We start from the raw sequence: 19,453 nt of genomic DNA, 5'->3' as shown, positions 1-19,453 counted from the left end.
CATAAAGATTCAGGAGGTTGTTCCCTCCCAGATCTCAAAAAGTTTAATTATACATCTCTGTTCTAAATAGCAAGAGAATGGCTAACGAACGAACACGCACGTTTTGACGCTCCCTGTGATAGAGAGAGATATTGCTGCTCCAATAGCCTTATCAGCCCTTATACAATTTTAAGATCAAAGTATACTAGTAAGAAACAATATATTGTTCGCAGACACAAGGAGAGTCTGCAAGAAACTCCTGAGCCTTTTAAAGGAACCCGAAGCACTAATAAAATACTTGCCATTAGTAGGAAACCCAGATTTCCAGGTGGGCAATGAATCTGTAGTCTTTAGAGAATGGGAATCTATGGGGTTATATAAACTGTATCATTTCTACAGTATAGAGAGGGAGTCAGTGCTTTCCTTTCAGGAAGCACAAATAGAGCTAAATATATCAGGATCAGGCAATTTTTGGGCATATGTGTAACTTAAACACTATATATTTTCTATTATCCGAGAACAGTCTAAGAGTTTTTGAATGTGGATGTATAGATTTTTTTCTAAAACCAGATCCCCTATTTAAATTTAAAATTTGACATATATATATATATATATATATATATATATATATATATATATATATATATATATATACACCTCTCACAAGTTCAGGGGATCTAAGAATTTGGGAGGGCCTCAGCCAATTGGACGAGAGATTTCCCAGACTGGAATCTAAGTTTGCAGTCATTTAATAGGCTGAGGAAAGCAACCCCAGCAGCACATTAGCATGAAATGCAATTTAAGATTCTCAACAGAGCCTATATTAGCCCGGCACAATTACATTTTTTTAGACAAGATATCTCCAGCAACTGTTCTAAATGTGGTTGCGTTGATTGCAATTTTTTGCTTTGTATATTTTATTTATTTATAAAATATTTTACCAGGAAGTAATACATTGAGAGTTACCTCTCGTTTTCAAGTATGTCCTGGGCACAGAGAAAAACAAATAATACATGGTTACAAGTACAGTTACATAAATGAACAAGGTATACATTATATACAAGACATTGCATGCACAGTTAAAGAAAATATATATTATGAGCGTATGAAACAGTTACAGACCAGGTTAAAATGTGAGACAGCCTTAGATTTGAAAGAACTTAAACTGGTGGTGGATGTGAGAGTCTCTGGTAGGTTGTTCCAGTTTTGGGGTGCACGGAAGGAGAAGGAGGAACGTCCGGATACTTTGTTGAGCCTTGGGACCATGAATAGTCTTTTGGAGTCTGATCTCAGGTGATAGGTGCTGCATGTGGTAGGGGTGAGGAGCTTGTTCAGGTAGCTGGGTAGCTTGCCCAGAAAGTATTTGAGGGTGAGACAGGAAAGGTGAACTTTGCGCCTAGACTCTAGTGATGACCAATCTAGTTCTTTGAGCATTTCGCAGTGATGTGTGTTGTAGTTGCATTGGAGAACAAAACGACAAATTGAATTGTAGAGGGTGTCAAGTTTGCTAAGGTGGGTTTGAGGTGCCGAGCCATATACTATGTCTCCATAGTCAATAATTGGCATTAGCATCTGCTGTGCAATACGCTTTCTGACCAGGAGACTTAGGGAGGATTTGTTCCTGTAAAGTACCCCTAGTTTGGCATAGGTCTTGGTTGTCAGGGTATCAATGTGCATCCTGAATGTTAAGTGGGAGTCAAACCATAAGCCCAGGTATTTAAAACTAGTGACAGGTGTTAAGGTGGTGTTAGCGTTGGTTCTAATCAGTAGCTCAGTCACTGGAAGCTTTACAAATTTAGTATTGGTCCCAAATACCATTGTTACAGTCTTGTCAGTGTTTAAAAACAGTTTGTTTTGGGAAATCCAGTTTTCGAGTCTCAAAAAGTCAGACTGAAGTATGTGTTGAAGGTCAGAAAAGCTATGGCTGTGTGCATATAGGATTGTGTCATCTGCATACATGTGTATTGAGGCTTCCTTACAAGCTGTGGGAAGATCATTAATGAACACTGAGAAGAGTAGGGGCCCCAGAACAGAGCCTTGCAGGACACCACAGGTAATATCCAGGGGGTTGGAGTTAGAGCCTGAGATGGACACATGTTGGGATCTTCCTGATAGGTAGGACTGAAACCAGTTTAAAGCATGTTTCCCTATTCCAGAGCTCTGTATATGGGATTGTAGCAAGATCAGATATTTCTGGAATAAAATCACCCAACTACTGAACAGGCTGTTAAACAGGAAGATAAGTACAGATTATAGGCCCTTTTTGTTTGGTGTCATGGCCCCCTGGTTTACTCATCCAAACCCAGACCAAACCTTGATACAGTAGATCTCATTCTTCTTTCAGCAAAAAAGTGTATTATGGACTGTTGGATTAGATCCAGCTCCCCCTCCATTTCTCAATTGACAACACAAACGAATAGATCAATAGCTATGTTCAGATGGGAAGTATACTATGAAAATGTGCCTAATAGAGAAGAATGAATCCATAGATGGATTGCATTTACAGGGAGTGATGGACAAACGCAAGATTCTGGTCAAGTGCGCTAAACAACTATCTAGAGGGGGGCTGTATAGAGTCTTGATTTACAATAATTGTACACATTCAAAGTACGGCTGCTCAGGAGTTGGGTCAATGATGGTTTTAGTCTTTTGCTTATGTTTATCTGCTTGGATTAATGTATGTCTCTGTTCCTACCCTGGTCTATAAACCCCTTAGAAGCCATCACTGTTTTGTTTAAAATGTTGTTTTAATGTTAGTATGTTTATGGTTTTATTTTATCTTTCATTTTATAATCTTCTGTAAAGAGAAAAAAAAATATACGAGAAAATGTGTAAGAAGTCAGACCTCACAGAAAAGCTAAAGATTTGGAATAAAAATATTATGTGGCTTTACATGTAAGCTTTCTTTATACTACTGTATGCTTTGTTTCAATGTATATTTGCTAATCTACAATAAAGAATCGTTTAATAAAAAAAAACATATGGCACAGAAAAAAAAAAGCATGACAGTGTAGGCTATGTTGTTAGGTATATGATATGATTAATATCTAGACTCATGCCAAAAACTAGTAGAATATTAAGGATCTTACTGCTAGGAAGGCTTTCCCCAGCTACTACAAGGCCTATGACTTGCCTTGGATTAAGAGGATGACTATGAAACTGCTGGTTTATACTAGTAAGCTAAATCTTGCAAGCCTGCTTACTACCAAATTCCCCAATTCAAAACCCTCAATAAATTGCACATTTAAATGCATGTACTAGCTGCAGGTCTCTAACAGCGGCGGGATACAACCAATAAGAGACACAAGCAGGGAGCTTAACAAACAGCCAGCACTGTGTGATCCCTACAGTGTCAATATGTTTGATATGCTCTTTACAAGAACAATGTGACAAGAAACATATGCCCGAAAAAAGAGATACGTATGTGTAGAACCAATTTCTCTCTGACACAAAAAAAAAATCTGTATATAGACCGATAAAATACTTGCGTCAAAGACAAGTAAATATATTAACTGCTTTTTGTCACAGGCTTTAAAAGACCGTTTGTGTCACACAGTCACTAAAAACTTGCAAGTTAACTTGTTTTAGAAGGTTAATGATGACATCGGCATCATTACAAACCAAGGCCAAATCTGCTGTGCCCATTACCTAATTGATTTGATACATATCTGGTTCATCTGGTTTTATTGCTTAATTGCTTTCAGAAATCTCTCTGTTCTAAACTTTTGAAGACACTAATTTGCATTAATGCATGTGCTACTTATTATTCAGCCCAGAACATTTATGAAAAAATATACAGTATTTCCCACTCAAAATGAAATAATGATGCTAAGGTTTCAAATTCAGAAGTTAGTTTTAAATGCTTCTTAATAACTTTACTTCATAATAACATTGTGAACAGAAATGGCAGCATTGGAATAAAATGAATAAACCTTGTATAGTGCCATAAAAATGAAAGTATTGAAATAGAACCACAGCTGATTTAAACTAAAAGACTCGGAGAAATAATAAACAACTTTTCTGGCACAAAGTGGGAGGGTAAAAGTATGAACTTTTTTTCTTCATGAAACCCACATAAGTCATTGTTTGTGGCTTTTGAACTATACCAAAATTTAATTCAGACTCAATTCATTGCTTTTTATAAAGTTAATGAAGCAAATAATTCATTATGCAAAACTATTTTTCATTCCTTTAGGTACAGCACAAGCAGAATGCATTGTTAATTAGACCTTTCAATTGTTCATCATTCCATTTTAAAGTAAACATGTATTGTATTGTAAATAGTTTTGGAAAATCAATCTGATTTTAGTTTGATCCCTAACACAAACTACAGATTTAGCAAGACTTACCGTGGCACTAGGAAAGTATCTGCTGCGATCGCGCTGCGGGGGGTCCATGCTTCTGAATGGGACCCCCTGCAGCGTGAATCCTCCAGTGCAGTGACCACCGCGGTGCACTGAAGACAGTAAATCTTACTACATCTTTTTGTGTTGTGCCACTAGCATCAATCATACAATCCACTGTATTTCCCATGAAATGTACACTTTTACATAGCACATACGTACAGTATACTGTACTGTTTTGGTCTATATTCCTAAATGCATTCATATATTTGAATTGCATGTCTTGTCTTTTTATTTAAAAAAAAAAAATAGCAATAATAATAGAGCCCCCACCCTAACTACCCCTTTAAGCATAATTTTCCAAATAAAAAATGTATTGAATGGGACTTACGAAATGATGATTCCATTATCAATTGAGAAGCTGTCTGATGGTAAACCAGCAATGTTCCATGCTCTCATTTTTACAGGCTCCCCTAAACTGCTTGTGAGGGAAAAGTCTTCTGAGCAGGGTATATTGTTTCTTTTGCACATCAATGTCCATTCTTTTGTTTGCATCTGGAAGATATAAAGCTTATTTTAGAGGTTGAGAAGAATAGAAAGACTTAATATTGCAGAATAGAGTTGGTAAAGGTAAAACAATGACCATAACTTAACCCCTTTCTGCTTTCTTATTACAAATCATATCCCCAATTCTGTTCCACAGGGGTCCATATTTAAATGGATTTGAAGCAAAAGGTGACACTGTGTGCTCATTTACATTTAATTTCCAGGAATCTCTAGCTGCAGTGGAAGCATTGCATGCCTAGAAATAATGGTGAAAAGAAGAGTTGCAGACCTGTTTGAGACATGTGAATGTGCTCAAAAGTGATAATATTATTTGCTGTATGCTATATGGTTTTGTGTCCTTTTTGTACCCACCATAACTTATTTAATGTGTGGCCCAGCTTCAAATGACATTGTACTTTACCTCAGTTTTATGGCAGATTCTTTCTGGCAGAACACAGCTACAGACAACACTGTAAGGTATAAAATGCTCATCTTCGTAACACTTAATAACACTTTAATCTGCGGGTGGCAAATACTTAAGGGAAAATCAAGGGAGCTGTAATTTATTTATACATAATCCAAATAGGATAACATCGTAATCACTACGGACATCAACGCAATGTAATTATAGAACCATCCAGGATGAATTAATCAAAACTTTAATTATCAACCCCCTGATTATTCTTGTTGTTCTCAATTGTTGCTTAATTACCAATGTCTTCACTAACATCAGTCCAGTTTGTAAAGCAAATTATCTTCTTCTATTAAGGTGCAGTTAAAAATACAACTGTTGGAATATTTTAAGCAGCTTTGAAGCCCAATTTTGAAACTGAACCCTCTCTAATACAGAAAGAAGTTAAGAATAGTAAAACCACAGAGAGATCTATGCACTTCCAACAAATTAATCTACAATACAAAAAATAGTGTGCAATATGATTGTGATGAAAAGGGTAGCAGGACGGTTAAAATGAAAGTTAAGCCTGATCCTGCTGTCCCTTTTGTCAGGGTCACTACCCGTGACCAAGAGTTACTGTGAGGCACTGGGAATTCCCCAGACCATATACAGGAGGGCCCCTGGCATACGGCGGGTTCCGTTCTAAAGGCCCGCCGTATAGTGAAAATCGCCGGAAAGCGTAACCGGTGATTTTTAGCTGTGCGCATGCTCAAAACGGCAATTTCCCTCCTTCTGCGCATGCGTGACCTCCGTTCGGAGTGCACAACCTACGTTCTGCGCATCAGTGCATGTGGCAATAGCCCGTTCTGCGCATGAGCGACCTCTGACTTCCCCGGTCTGCGCATGCACAGACATGGCGGCCCCCTTCTCTGTGCCGCCGTATCAGCAGATCGCTGAAAAGCGGGGCGCCGAAAAGCGTTGCTTTAATATGTAAAACTTTATTGTATTTTGAAAGTAGTTCTGCCATGTATTAAGTGCTTTAACACATATGCGGTTGTAGTACCACCTTGCTGGACATAGGGGGCCAGGTCAGAGACCACTTCTCCTTTAGAACCATGCCCCCCTGATGGACAATGAATTTCCCTAGGCTGGGGGAGGGGACATCCATGTTAGGGCACTTAGACCTCCATTTCCAGGTAGTTTTCCAGTACTTGGGCGGGTTAGGAAGAAAGGGCAGTGTCCAGGGAAGGATTGGTACAAAGGTCCCCTAATGGGTTTGCATTTTCAGGACCGCCAAATCGGCGCAATTTTCATTCACCCTCATGGAACTCTGAGACAGGTCATCTCATCTGGCAGTGGCCACCGTAGGCATTGATTGGTCAATCCGTATCTCCTGCTCAACCTGATGTCATGATCGGCAAATACCTTTATCCGTGGCCCCTCTTCTGTGATTGGCCTTTTTGTCCTTTCCACCAGACTATGATTGGCTGAGCTCCGTTTCTCCATACATTTGAATGGCAGTGCGAAATTTATAAATGCATTGCTCATGGGTAGTCTTGGTGATTGGAGACTACCTGGAAATACGAGGCAGCAGTGATCTGAGGACTTCGTAGTCGTGGACAAGACTAGATTTGCAAGAGACGACCTGGGTAAACTGGTTTATGTTGCGCCCAGCACCTAGTGAGTTAGGAGACCCCCTGTTAATCCCGTAAGTGCAGAATCTGGTATTTTAAGTGTTTTACCCAGTTTTTTGTGTTTTAACTGTATTTATTGCTTGTGATGTTCCCTGTTGGCTTTTGCCAGAATAAACCCTTATTTATTGAACCCCATACTCTGCGTTGTGCTGTGATCCCTGTGAAAGTTATCTGGTCTTCTGTGACAGTGATGTCTCAGGATTTGTATAAATACCTGCAAATAAAAATATCACTTGTGAGCACATTCACATGTCTCAGACAGGTCTTCAACCCTGCTTTTCACCATTAACTCCTAGCATACAATGCTTTTATTGTAGCTAGGGATTCTGGGAAATGACATGCAAATGAGCACACAGTGTCACATTCAAATCCATTTTAACATGGACCTCTATAAGCATCAATAGCTGAAATTGAGGGTTTATTCAGCTTATTGAATATACAGAGAAGTAATCTAATGCACTGGTAACCATGCATTAATGGAAGTGAATGCATATCTGGCTGTGCATTACCCCCCTTGTCACTATATTGAATGGGGGTGGGGGTGATATGTTTAAGTTACACAGAAAACTTTGCTTTGATACACTGCACTATTTTCTGCTTGCTGCTTTGTGGAATACGACAAATTGTTAATCAAGCATCTAACATTTGATCATGATTACTAATTGGGCAGGTTTACATTAACTCAAAACTGACAGAGGCACTGAGATACAAAATTTGACACATTCATTATACCATGTGTCATTGTGACAGTAGGGGGCAACCAAGCTCTCAAATAAAGGTTAAACCGGTTTTGGTTAACCCTGATACGTATATAAGGGTTCAAGAGGGATAGCTCTTGGACCCAGTAACAGTGTACTGTTTTTACATAGTGTCTGCAATAAAAAAAAATATATGTGTTTTTCCCTTTCCGGGCATGTCAGCGAGCAGGGATTGCTAGGGCATGAGTTTCAAGGGGGAGTTTGCGGAAGAATTGTTGTCAGAATGTGCCTATGTAGTTGGGGTCCAGAGTTGTCGGTTCCCCTAAAAATGTACCCGGGAATCATGCCTGAATCTCGGATATATGTAGTCACATTGTCCCGGCAATATCTCAAAATGAAAACGCAAGCGCAACTCACCGCTAGGGTTCCCTGCTTCAGCATAGCCCAGAAAGGTGAATGGGGCACAGGGAGGAATGTGTCCCTGTAGCTGAGGTGAACCCTATGTTAAGGGGAGTAACCTAGTTAGTGCCCAGGTAGCCCAGAACCTGCATTTGGTTTGTGGGTGCTCCAACCATATATAAGTGTAGCACTGTTCCCCCCTCCCCCCCAACCCCAGTGAGAGATGCACAGCTTCTGCTACCTGTGTGTGGTGTGGATACCTGTTAGGATCAGGAGAGCTGAGTTGGATCTGCGGTGGTATGGAGATCAGGACAGGCTCGGGTTCGTTCTCTGTAGTTCTTTCTCGTGGTGTTAGCGCCTCCAGCCATAGTGGGTTCCAGGGTGTCCAGAAATCAGCCCCCACTATTGCATACATCTCCCTGCTGCCCAAGGACTGATACTGAGTGTAATGAACAAGGGTTTTTATTGGCATGGAAGTCACTGCCGTTCTTCCTCACAGTGGTGCAGAGTCTCAGAGGCCCCAGGCCTCTGGATGGTGATTGCCCCTGATCTTACAGGGCATCTGTGGCTGAATCACGCTCATCCCGCCATGGGAGAGTCTCAAAGATCCACTGTTCTCTTCCTGCCACCTCCAGAGCAGGACTGAACTAAATTTGCAACTTCCTCCTAGGAGCAACCAGAAGAGGCGGGCTCATGGTCTATACCTATACCAGATAGGCTTACACAGGCCATGAGTCACCACCACACTTGTCATTCATAAGAGGGGCATGCCTGGGGTCAAAAAGCCCATAGATTAACCTGTCATAGCCTAGACTGCTAGGAGTTACATGACAGGGAGGAGAGATAGGCTAGAAGATACAGACCATGTTACATAAGGTTATGATGGGACTCTCAGACTCCAGGCTAAGTCCAATTGATAGTGTGTGGGGAATAAGGCTGATAGGAAAAAAAGTGCAGCTTTCAATTCTATTCCCCACACCAGGGACTTAGGGATGTATTAAAATATATTTTATTAATACTTTCTAATGTATTGTAATGTACTGTAATGTGCTGGGACTTTCGGAACCGATGTTCAAACAGACATACGGGCTAACCCGTAGGCGCCAGTAAGTCTGCTGGACATCGGAGTTCAAAGTAGCCAGAGATGCAAAGGTGTGTAAGCCATTTGGGTAGCAGGGAAGGGCTCAAGTACCCAAGTTCTGGGAACAATGGCAGTCGTCCGGGCTGCCATTTGCTCTACCGGACCTAGTGGAGCCTGACCCAGCGGGTGGCATTGAAATAGCCAGGGACGGAGGTGGCAAACCTACGCTTGTCCCTTAGCAATTTCATATTTCCCGCTGACCTGGCTTTTCAGATCGGCTTGGCTCTGATTGGCTGCTGAGAAAGTTCCCACACGATGATTGGCTGCTCAGTTTCATGAATGAAACTCAGAATACTATAAGAAATGTCTGAGCCAATGAGATTTGAGATCCCCAGTAGTAAGAGCGCGGACAGGCTTTTCAAATTTGCAAGCAACCAGCTTAGCAAAGTCTGCCCCGCTGGAGTCTTTTTGTGGCCAAGTTCTCATAATCGAACATAGCGGTCACGGCTGGGATTTGATGCAAATTTCGGTTCCAGAGAATCAGTGGTAGCTCCCTGTAACAGGGGACTTATCCCTGTTCAGTAATGTGCCTTTAATCTAGCAGTGTGGTCGTTAATTACTAAACACCACCTGCCTGATTAGATTGTTTACAAAAACCTGTCTGTTCAGACAGGAAGTGACTCCTCCTTAGCTCTGACTGAGAGCTGACCTTTGGAGAGACAGAGCAGAGGTTCTTGAGTCCCAGGAGAGACTGACCAAAAGAAACCCAGATCTCTGGAGCTGACCAGTCTTGAGCTCTGCACAGCAGAGCTGATTTCAAGACACAGGGAAAACTACTACACCTGAAGCTGAACCAGGAAGTGAGAAGATTTTCCCTCCAAGAAACAGATAAGACTTTTATTCTTAAGAGACTGCTTATATCTGCTTATTTCATGCTATATGTTTTTGGGCTGCGAGAAATGCTTGACTAAGGGAGATGTGAATTATTGCATAGTGTTTCACTAGAAATACTCCCAAGTGAATAGAAGCTTTGTTCCCCCCCCCTGTGTTTGGATGGATTTCCTGATGAAAAGGAAAAGGCACAATAAAGCCTTATTATAATTTCACATTATAAACGTCTCCAAATTGTGTACCTCTGTGAACGTCCGTCTACACTCCCAGTCAAGAAAAGTCCAAGTTCTCAGAAGAGAAGGGAGCGGTGGCGTGTGGAACTTCACGCCGATTTGGGAACCAGGAGATCCGGGCTAAGTCCCGGTCAGGGTAAAACTCTTATTTAGAGTTCAATGCACCTAGGAAAGTCTAGTTTTCGACCCCAGACCCCCGGCAAGGGTGTCTTTTTGTCTGTATTTTGTGTTTCATTGAGTGTAAGTGAATTTGTGCGAATCAACTACAGTTTATTTAATTACCTTGTTTTGCTCATTGAAATAATCCTGGTATAAAAGGTGTAATTAACCTGGTCTCCCGTGACAGTCATGCAATGTATCTCCAAATCTGAAGCTCATGCACAAAGGCCGTCATTAGAAAAAGTGTATTGATGTATATTGATACATTGGCATTTCAACGTGGTCAGTTCTGTGATAATGATCTAGTCGTGGTTACTCAATCCCATTTGCTAGTCTGTGATCTGGTCTGATATAATAGAATGAAGTCTGAGGAAAGACTGGCCTGAAAGCCCATCACACAACTGGTTTGAAGTTAATTGACAGGTTTGCAAATATAACTGTTATACAGTACATGTAATGACAGTATTTTGACAAATGTAGTGTCATGTATATACAGCATGTACTGTTAGGTATCTACAGTACCACAGATGAATTAATAATGGCATGTCTACTGTAGCTGAAAAAATTATTAGAATGTACAGTACAGTGGGAGTTATGCTGTGACATGAATAATTATCTATGTAAGTGAATCAGTGAATGATGGCAATGCGCGTGTAGCCTTTTTTATACCATGACTATAGACAGGGCATTAAAGGTTTGAGGAACAATAATCTAAGCTTTCACCAAGCATATGGATAATTTGGTCTTTCTATTTCATTAGACACAAGATACATTTGAGCTTTCAAACTAGATAAGGAAGAATGTTGCATGACAAAAAGTATGTCATAAATACATCCAGACTGGGAAAATATATAACTTGAGAATGGAATAAAGGTTTGTATTTTTCACAAGTTAGACATGATAGAGAATGTATTGGTAATTGTTACACAGTGGAAATTTAAAGAGACACGTATGTCCATTGGGATCAAACCTTTACACTGGATGACACACACACACACACCAAATAAGAAAACAGTGCAGCCTGTGTCTATTCTGTTTTGTGAGAGGAAAAAGGGGAGGGAACATATTCCTTGTTGACTAATGCACAGCATGATTTTCTCATTCGGCATTTCCTTAACCCAGGCTTTGCTGTATAAGCTCTGTATTTTAGCAGCAAAAATCCATAGCAAAATATTTATGTTCATAGCGGATAAAAAGCAAACATTTACACCCAATGTCCTCATTTGCATGCCACTAACCAGAATCCGTATCTGCAGTTTAATTGTTGTAGCATATCTGACAATGAGGAGAAATTGGGTTTGGTGTTAGGGTGACCACCCGTCCCCCTTTTGCTGGTACAGTCCCCGGTTTTTTGGGAGCTGTACCGCTTTTCTGTGTGTACCGGAAATGTCCCGGATTTTCCTCAATGTGTCCCCGGTTTTTTTTTTTTTGTCGCCGGCGGTGCGCGAGTTATTAGCTGCGGTGCACTGTGCGCTGTGCGCGAGTCTGCGGCGGCGGCGGCGCGGAGGAGGAGACTGCAGCAGCCCGGCTGGTAAGTATTTTTTTTTTTAATGCCTCCCCCCCCCCCCCCGGCAGTTTCCTACCTTGTTGGCCAATCCCCAGCGTCCCGGCATTAAGCCCCTCCCCCGGCATCATCCTTCACCAAGGACCGCATGTGGAATGGATGGAAGGGCGCCGTGGGGTGGGGTGGGGTGGGGGGGTTTAGGGCCAGTGTGCCTGGGGGCGGTGGGCAGGACCAACTTGCCTGGGGGCGGGGCTTCCGCTTCCTGCGGCAGAGCACACGTGGTGTGTGTCTCTGCCCGCGGCTCCTGGCTCTTCTGCGCGGTGTCTCCCCCCCTCTGCCCGCCCGGGGGGATAGGAGGTGGGTTTTTGGCGGTGTCTCCCCCCCTCTGCCCGCCCGGGGGGATAGGAGGTGGGTTTTTGGCGGTGTCTCCCCCCTCTGCCCGCCCGGGGGGATAGGAGGTGGGTTTTTTATCCTTTGCCTCCTTTCCTGGCGCTCCCTTCCCCCCCCTGTCCCCTTGGTTCGGGAGATGGGCGCGGGGGCTGGCAGTGGTGGCTGCGCGGTGTTCCCCCATTCTGCCCCGGGAACCCGTGGCTGCCCGCCGGGGGAGGGGGGGCGGCGGCAGTTTACCTTTGCGTCCCGGCACTCCTATCCACCCCCCCCCCCTTGGTGCGGGAGATGGCGCGGGGGTGGGTGCAGGGGGAGGCGGAGAGCCAACTGCTCGTGACTGCCTCTGTATGTACTCCAGTCTGTGTGTGTGTGTGTGTGTGTGTGTGTACCAGTGTGTGTGTGTGTACCAGTGTGTGTGTGTGTGTACCAGTGTCTGTGTGTGTGTGTGTACCAGTGTGTGTGTGTACCAGTGTCTGTGTGTGTGTGTGTGTGTGTGTACCAGTGTCTGTGTGTGTGTACCAGTGTCTGTGTGTGTGTGTACCTGTGTGTGTGTGTACCAGTGTGTGTGTGTACCAGTGTCTGTGTGTGTGTGTGTGTGTACCAGTGTCTGTGTGTGTGTACCAGTGTGTGTGTACCAGTGTGTGTGTGTACCAGTGTCTGTGTGTGTGTGTACCAGTGTCTGTGTGTGTGTACCAGTGTGTGTGTGTGTGTGTGTACCAGTGTGTGTGTGTGTGTGTGTACCAGTGTCTGTGTGTGTGTGTACCAGTGTGTGTGTGTGTGTGTGTACCAGTGTCTGTGTGTACCAGTGTCTGTGTGTACCAGTGTCTGTGTGTGTACCAGTGTGTGTGTACCAGTGTGTGTGTGTGTGTGTGTACCAGTGTGTGTGTACCAGTGTTGTGTGTGGTGTACAGTGTGTGTGTGTGTGTGTGTGTGTGTGTGTGTGTGTGTGTACCAGTGTGTGTGTGTGTGTGTGTACCAGTGTGTGTGTGTGTGTGTACCAGTGTGTGTGTGCGTGTGTGTGTGTGTACCCGTGTCTGTGTCTCCTCTCTCTCTCTCTGTCCCTCTCCCTCTCTGTCCCTGTCTCTCTCACCCTCTCTCTCTCTGTCACCCTCTCTCTCTCTCTCTGTCACCCTCTCTCTCTCTCCGTCACCCTCTCTCTCTCCCCGTCACCCTCTCTCTCTCTCCGTCACCCTCTCTCTCTCTCCGTCACCCTCTCTCTCTCTCCGTCACCCTCTCTCTCTCTCCGTCACCCTCTCTCTCTCTCCGTCACCCTCTCTCTCTCTCCGTCACCCTCTCTCTCTCTCCGTCACCCTCTCTCTCTCTCCGTCACCCTCTCTCTCTCTCCGTCACCCTCTCTCTCTCTCTGTCACCCTCTCTCTCTCTCTGTCACCCTCTCTCTCTCTGTCACCCTCTCTCTCTCTCTGTCACCCTCTCTCTCTCTCTGTCAACCCTCTCTCTCTCTCTGTCACCCTCTCTCTCTCACCCTCTCTCTCTCTCTCCCTCTCTCTCTCTCTCTCTCTCACCCCTCTCTCTCTCTCTCTCTGTCACTCTCTCTCTCTCTCTCTCTCTCTCTCTCTGTCACCCTCTCTCTCTGTCACTCTCTCTTCTCTCTCTCTCTCTCTGTCACCCTCTCTCTCTCTCTCTCTCTCTCTCTCTCTGTCTCTCTCTCTGTCACCCTCTCTCTCTCTCTCTCCTCTCTCTCTCTCTCTCTCTCTCTGTCAACCCTCTCTCTCTCTCTCTCTCTGTCACCCTCTCTCTCTCTCTCTCTCTCTGTCACCCTCTCTCTCTCTCTCTCTCTCACTTCTCTCTCTCTCTCTCTGTCACCCTCTCTCTCTCTGTCACCCTCTCTCTCTCTCTGTGTGTCACCCTCTCTCTCTCTCTGTGTGTCACCCTCTCTCTCTCTGTGTGTCACCCTCTCTCTCTCTGTGTGTCACCCTCTCTCTCTCTGTGTGTCACCCTCTCTCTCTCTGTGTGACACCCTCTCTCTCTCTTGTGTGTCACCCTCTCTCTCTCTGTGTGTCACCCTCTCTCTCTCTGTGTGTCACCCTCTCTCTCTCTCTGTGTCACCCTCTCTCTCTCTCTGTGTCACCCTCTCTCTCTCTGTCACTCTGTCACTCTCTCTGTCACCCTCTCTCTGTCACCCTCTCTCTGTCACCCTCTCTCTGTCACCCTCTCTCTGTCACCCTCTCTCTGTCACCCTCTCTCTGTCACGCTCTCTCTGTCACGCTCTCTCTGTCACGCTCTCTCTGTCACGCTCTCTCTGTCACGCTCTCTCTGTCACCCTCTCTCTGTCACGCTCTCTCTGTCTCTCTCTGTCACCCTCTCTCTGTCACCCTCTCTCTGTCACCCTCTCTCTGTCACCCTCTCTCTGTCTCTCTCTCTCTCTCTCTCTCTCTCTCATCCTCTCTCTCTCATCCTCTCTCTCTCATCCTCTCTCTCTCATCCTCTCTCTCTCTCTCTCTCTCTCTCTCTCTCTCTCTCTCTTCCTCTCTCTCTCATCCTCTCTCTCACCCTCTCTCTCACCCTCTCTGTCTCTCTCACCCTCTCTGTCTCTCTCACCCTTTCTGTCTCTCTCACCCCTTTCTGTCTCTCTCACCCTTTCTGTCTCTCTCACCCTTTCTGTCTCTCTCACCCTTTCTGTCTCTCTCACCCTCTGTCTCTCTCACCCTCTGTCTCTCTCACCCTCTGTCTCTCTCACCCTCTCTCTGTCTCTCTCACCCTCTCTCTGTCTCTCTCACCCTCTCTCTGTCTCTCTCACCTCTCTCTGTCTCTCTCACCCTCTCTCTGTCTCTCTCACCCTCTCTCTGTCTCTCTCACCCTCTCTCTGTCTCTCTCACCCTCTCTCTCTCTCTCTCTCACCCTCTCTCTGTCTCTCACCACCCTCTCTCTGTCTCTCTCCCCTCTCTCTGTCTCTCTCACCCTCTCTGTCTCTCTCACCTCTCTGTCTCTCTCACCCTCTCTGTCTCTCTCACCCTCTCTGTCTCTCTCACCCTCTCTGTCTCTCTCACCCTCTCTGTCTCTCTCACCCTCTCTGTCTCTCTCACCCTCTCTGTCTCTCTCACCCTCTCTGTCTCTCTCACCCTCTCTGTCTCTCTCACCTTTCTGTCTCTCTCACCCTCTGTCTCTCTCACCCTCTGTCTCTCTCACCCTCTGTCTCTCTCACCCTCTGTCTCTCTCACCCTCTGTCACTCTCACCCTCTGTCTCTCTCACCTTCTGTCTCTCTCACCCTCTGTCTCTCTCACCCTCTCTCCGTCTCTGTCTCTCTCTCTCTCTCTCTCTCTCACCCTCTCTCACCCTCTCTCTCACCCTCTGTCTCTCTCTCACCCACTCTCTCTCACCCACTCTCTCTCACCACTCTCTCACCCACCTCTCTCACCCACTCTCTCACACCTCTCTGTCTCTCTCACCCTCTCTGTCTCTCTCACCCTCTCTGTCTCTCTCACCCTCTCTTCTCTCTCACCCTCTCTGTCTCTCTCACCCTCTCTGTCTCTCTCACCCTCTCTGTCTCTCTCACCCTCTCTGTCTCTCTCACCCTTCTGTCTCTCTCACCCTCTGTCTCTCTCACCCTCTGTCTCTCTCACCCTCTGTCTCTCTCACCCTCTGTCTCTCTCACCCTCTGTCTCTCAACACCCTCTGTCTCTCTCACCTCTGTCTCTCTCACCCTCAGTCTCTCTCACCCCTCTCGTCTCTGTCTCTCTCTCTCTCTCTCTCTCTCTCACCCTCTCTCACCCTCTCTCTCACCCTCTGTCTCTCTCTCACCCACTCTCTCTCACCCACTCTCTCTCACCCACTCTCTCTCACCCACTCTCTCTCACCCACTCTCTCTCACCCACTCTGTCTCTCTCACTCACTCTCTGTCTCTCTCACCCACTCTCTGTCTCTCTCACCCTCTCTCTGTCTCTCTCTCCCTCTCTCTGTCTCTCTCTCCCCTCTCTTCTCTGTCTGTCTCACCCTCTCTCTCTCTGTCTGTCTCACCTCTCTCTCTCTGTCTGTCTCACCCTCTCTCTCTCTGTGTCTCTCTCACCCTCTCTCTCTGTGTCTCTCTCACCCTCTCTCTCTCTGTGTCTCTCTCACCCTCTCTCTCTCTCTGTGTCTCTCTCACCCTCTCTCTCTCTCTGTGTCTCTCTCACCCTCTCTCTCTCTCTGTCTCTCTCACCTCTCTCTCTCTCTCTGTCTCTCTCACCCTCTCTCTCTGTCACCCTCTCTCTCTCACCCTCTCTCTCTCTGTGTCTCTCTCTGTCTCTCTCACCCTCTCTGTCTCTCTCTCTCTGTGTCTCTCTCACCCTCTCTCTCTCTCTGTCTCTCTGTCACCCTCTCTCTCTCTCTCTGTCTCTCTGTCACCCTCTCTCTCTCTCACCCTCTCTCTCTCTGTGTCTCTCTCACCCTGCTCTCTCTTCTGTGTCTCTCTCACCCTCTCTCTCTCTCTGTCTCTCTCACCCTCTCTCTCTCTCCTGTCTCTCTCACCCTCTCTCTCTCTCTGTCTCTCTCACCCTCTCTCTGTCTCTCTCACCCCTCTCTCTCTCTCTGTCTCTCTCACCCTCTCTCTCTCTCTGTCTCTCTCACCCTCTCTCTCTCTCTGTCTCTCTCACCCTCTCTCTCTCTGTCTCTCTCACCCTCTCTCTCTCTCTGTCTCTCTCACCCTCGCTGTCTCTCTGTCTCTCTGTCACCCTCTCTCTCTCTCTGTGTCTCTCTGTCACCTCTCTCTCTGTCTCTGTCTCTGTCACCCTCTCTCTCTCTGTCTCTCTCACCCTCCCTGTCTTATCTTAACTGCCGTATACCTACACCGAAGTAACCTACCCTTCTTTCTTCCAGATCTGACTCAAGTTTCACACGGGAGACCTCGGAAGACAGGTAGGGAACACCTCCCCTCCAGTATAATACCTTGAGGGACTGCGGATCAGGTAAGATCCCAGGCGGGATTGCTGCATTAGAAATTGTGAAGAGGCGGTGTCCTGACACTGGTTAAGGGGTTCAGAATCATTCACATCTGGGTTTTTTTTGTTCGATTAGTGAGGTCAACACACACAACTATGTAACAAGGACTAATGGTAGTAAGTATAAGTGTACTACAATAAATAAACTGTTATGTAAAAAAAAAAAAATGTCCCGGTTTTTCATTTTCAAAATCTGGTCACCCTATTTGGTGTCCTGTCGAAGACTGCTGTTAATGACAATCATATCTCTTTAACTTAGAACACTGCCTTTTCGTGCTTTAAAATCAAGGCCCATATTGACTAAGCAGTCTTTAGCACTGTAAGGCACCTTTACCGCCCATTTATATAAATGGACAATAAGCCGTTTTCCAGCACTGGCAGGTGTTTTATGGCAGAACACTGCTTGGGTGGTGAGGGTATATTTTATATTTATTGGTGTGGTGGGGGTATATATTTATTGGGCATGGTGGGGGTATATTTTATATTTATTGGGGTGGTGGGGATATATTTGATATGTATATGGGTTGTGGGGGTATATTTTATATGTATATGGTTGGTGGGGGTATATTTTATAGGTATTGGTGTGGTGGGGTATATTTTATATGTATTGGGGTGGTGGGGTATATTTTATATGTATTGGGGGGTAGTGGGGGCATTTTATATATGTATTCGGGGCGTGGGGGTATGTTTTATATGCATTGGGGGGGCATGGGGGTATGTTTTATATGTATTCGGTAGTCGTGGGGGTATTTTGTATATGTATTGGGGGGTCGTATTTTTTACCATTGTGGTCCAGTATTTTTTGGACAAGCCACCTGGCAACCCTAATTATAATACATAAAAAATAGCTTTCACAAAGGTTTTTAAAAAAATGCTACAAGTATTTTCTCATAGTACAGAGCTGATTGTTTAAAAAACAAACAAAAAAAACACGTAGGATATTGTTTGGTCTGCAGCTTTAAAGGAATGAGACTAAAATCTTCTCCAGCAGTAAGACAACTGCCATGAAAATCTATATCATTTTTTAAAGGAAACACATACTTTTATCTTGATATGGAAGGAAGCCAATTAAACTGATTTGTAATTTAAAAAATAAAATAAAAAATGTGCTTGAGACATGGCTGGAAATGCCACTTTAAACTACACATCCTTATTTAAAAAGAAAAATAGAAAACTAGCTGCTAAACTACACACAGCAACATGTCTATTTCTGGGATTGCTATAGAGCCTACAGTACAGTAGGAAGCTTTGTGTGAGTCTACAGCCAATTAAATGTAGTTGCATTTGTAGAATATGATTTACAAGTACAGTGGTACAAAGATATAATTTAAGTGATTGGTGTGCAAAGTATCAGGTGTACAATACATAAATTATATATATATATATATATATATATATACAGTGCTCGACAAATCCGGTCGCCAGGGGCGGCCGGATTTGCCCCCGTGGCGACCCCGCCTAATGCCGCTTAGCGCACGCGGTTTTGTGATTTAAAATTGTTTATTTATTTTTTTACAAATCCAGCAACCTGATTGGCTTGACGGGCTACCAAAATTTTTTTCAGCCAGGCTTTATATAAGGTCACGCAGGCGAATCAGCCTTCCTTTCAGCTTCAACTGGTTAGTACTCTATTGAATCCCGCGGCCCGCGAGATGGTAGCAGGGGTGCTCTTCCTGTCGCTCTTTCCCGTCCCCAGCGAGGCGGGAGGTGATAGTGGGGTGCTCTTCCGTCCCCGGCTCGCCCGCTGGACGGGAGGTGGTAGCGGGGGTGCTGCTCCCCGTCCTGGTGCTCCTCCCCGTCACTCTTCCCCGTCCCCGCGAGGCGTGAGGTGATAGTGGGGGTGCTCCTCCGTCCCCGGCTCTCCTGCTGCCCGCCGGGCGGGAGGTGGTAGCAGGGGTGCTCGTCCCCGGTGCTCGTCCCTGCGAGGCGGGAGGTGGTAGTGGAGGAGGTGCTCCTCTCCGTTCCTGGCGCTCCCGTTGCTTGCCGGGCGGGAGGTGGTAGCGGGGGTGTTCCCCCCCCTCTGTCCCCCCACGTTCCCCCCTTCTGTCCACAGCGCTCCCGCTGCCAGCGCGAGGCAGGGAATTGGCGCGCGGGGGGGGGGGGGGGGCAGTGGTGAAGCTGGTCGTGGCCTTTCCTCTCTTCCTCACCCCCCCCTCCTGTGTGTGTGTATGAGAGGTGTGTGTGTGTGTATGAGAGGTGTGTAGGTGTGT

The 19,453-nt window shown here is 45.4% G+C and overlaps 1 protein-coding gene across 1 annotated transcript in view; it reads right to left on the bottom strand.

The window, feature by feature from the left end:
• DNAH7 (dynein axonemal heavy chain 7) overlaps positions 1-19,453 on the bottom strand; it is a 330,067-nt gene that overhangs the window by 107,520 nt on the left and 203,094 nt on the right. Inside the window, exon 45 of the mRNA XM_075610041.1 lies at positions 4,714-4,877. Within this exon, the coding sequence (XP_075466156.1) occupies positions 4,714-4,877 (164 nt within the window). The remainder of the gene's footprint in view (positions 1-4,713; positions 4,878-19,453) is intronic.

Source organism: Ascaphus truei, chromosome 7 (assembly GCF_040206685.1).
Source record: "Ascaphus truei isolate aAscTru1 chromosome 7, aAscTru1.hap1, whole genome shotgun sequence".
NCBI classification, from domain to species: Eukaryota; Metazoa; Chordata; class Amphibia; order Anura; family Ascaphidae; genus Ascaphus; species Ascaphus truei.
Note: the sequence above shows the minus strand (reverse complement) of the source record. Positions and strands in the feature narration are given on the sequence as shown.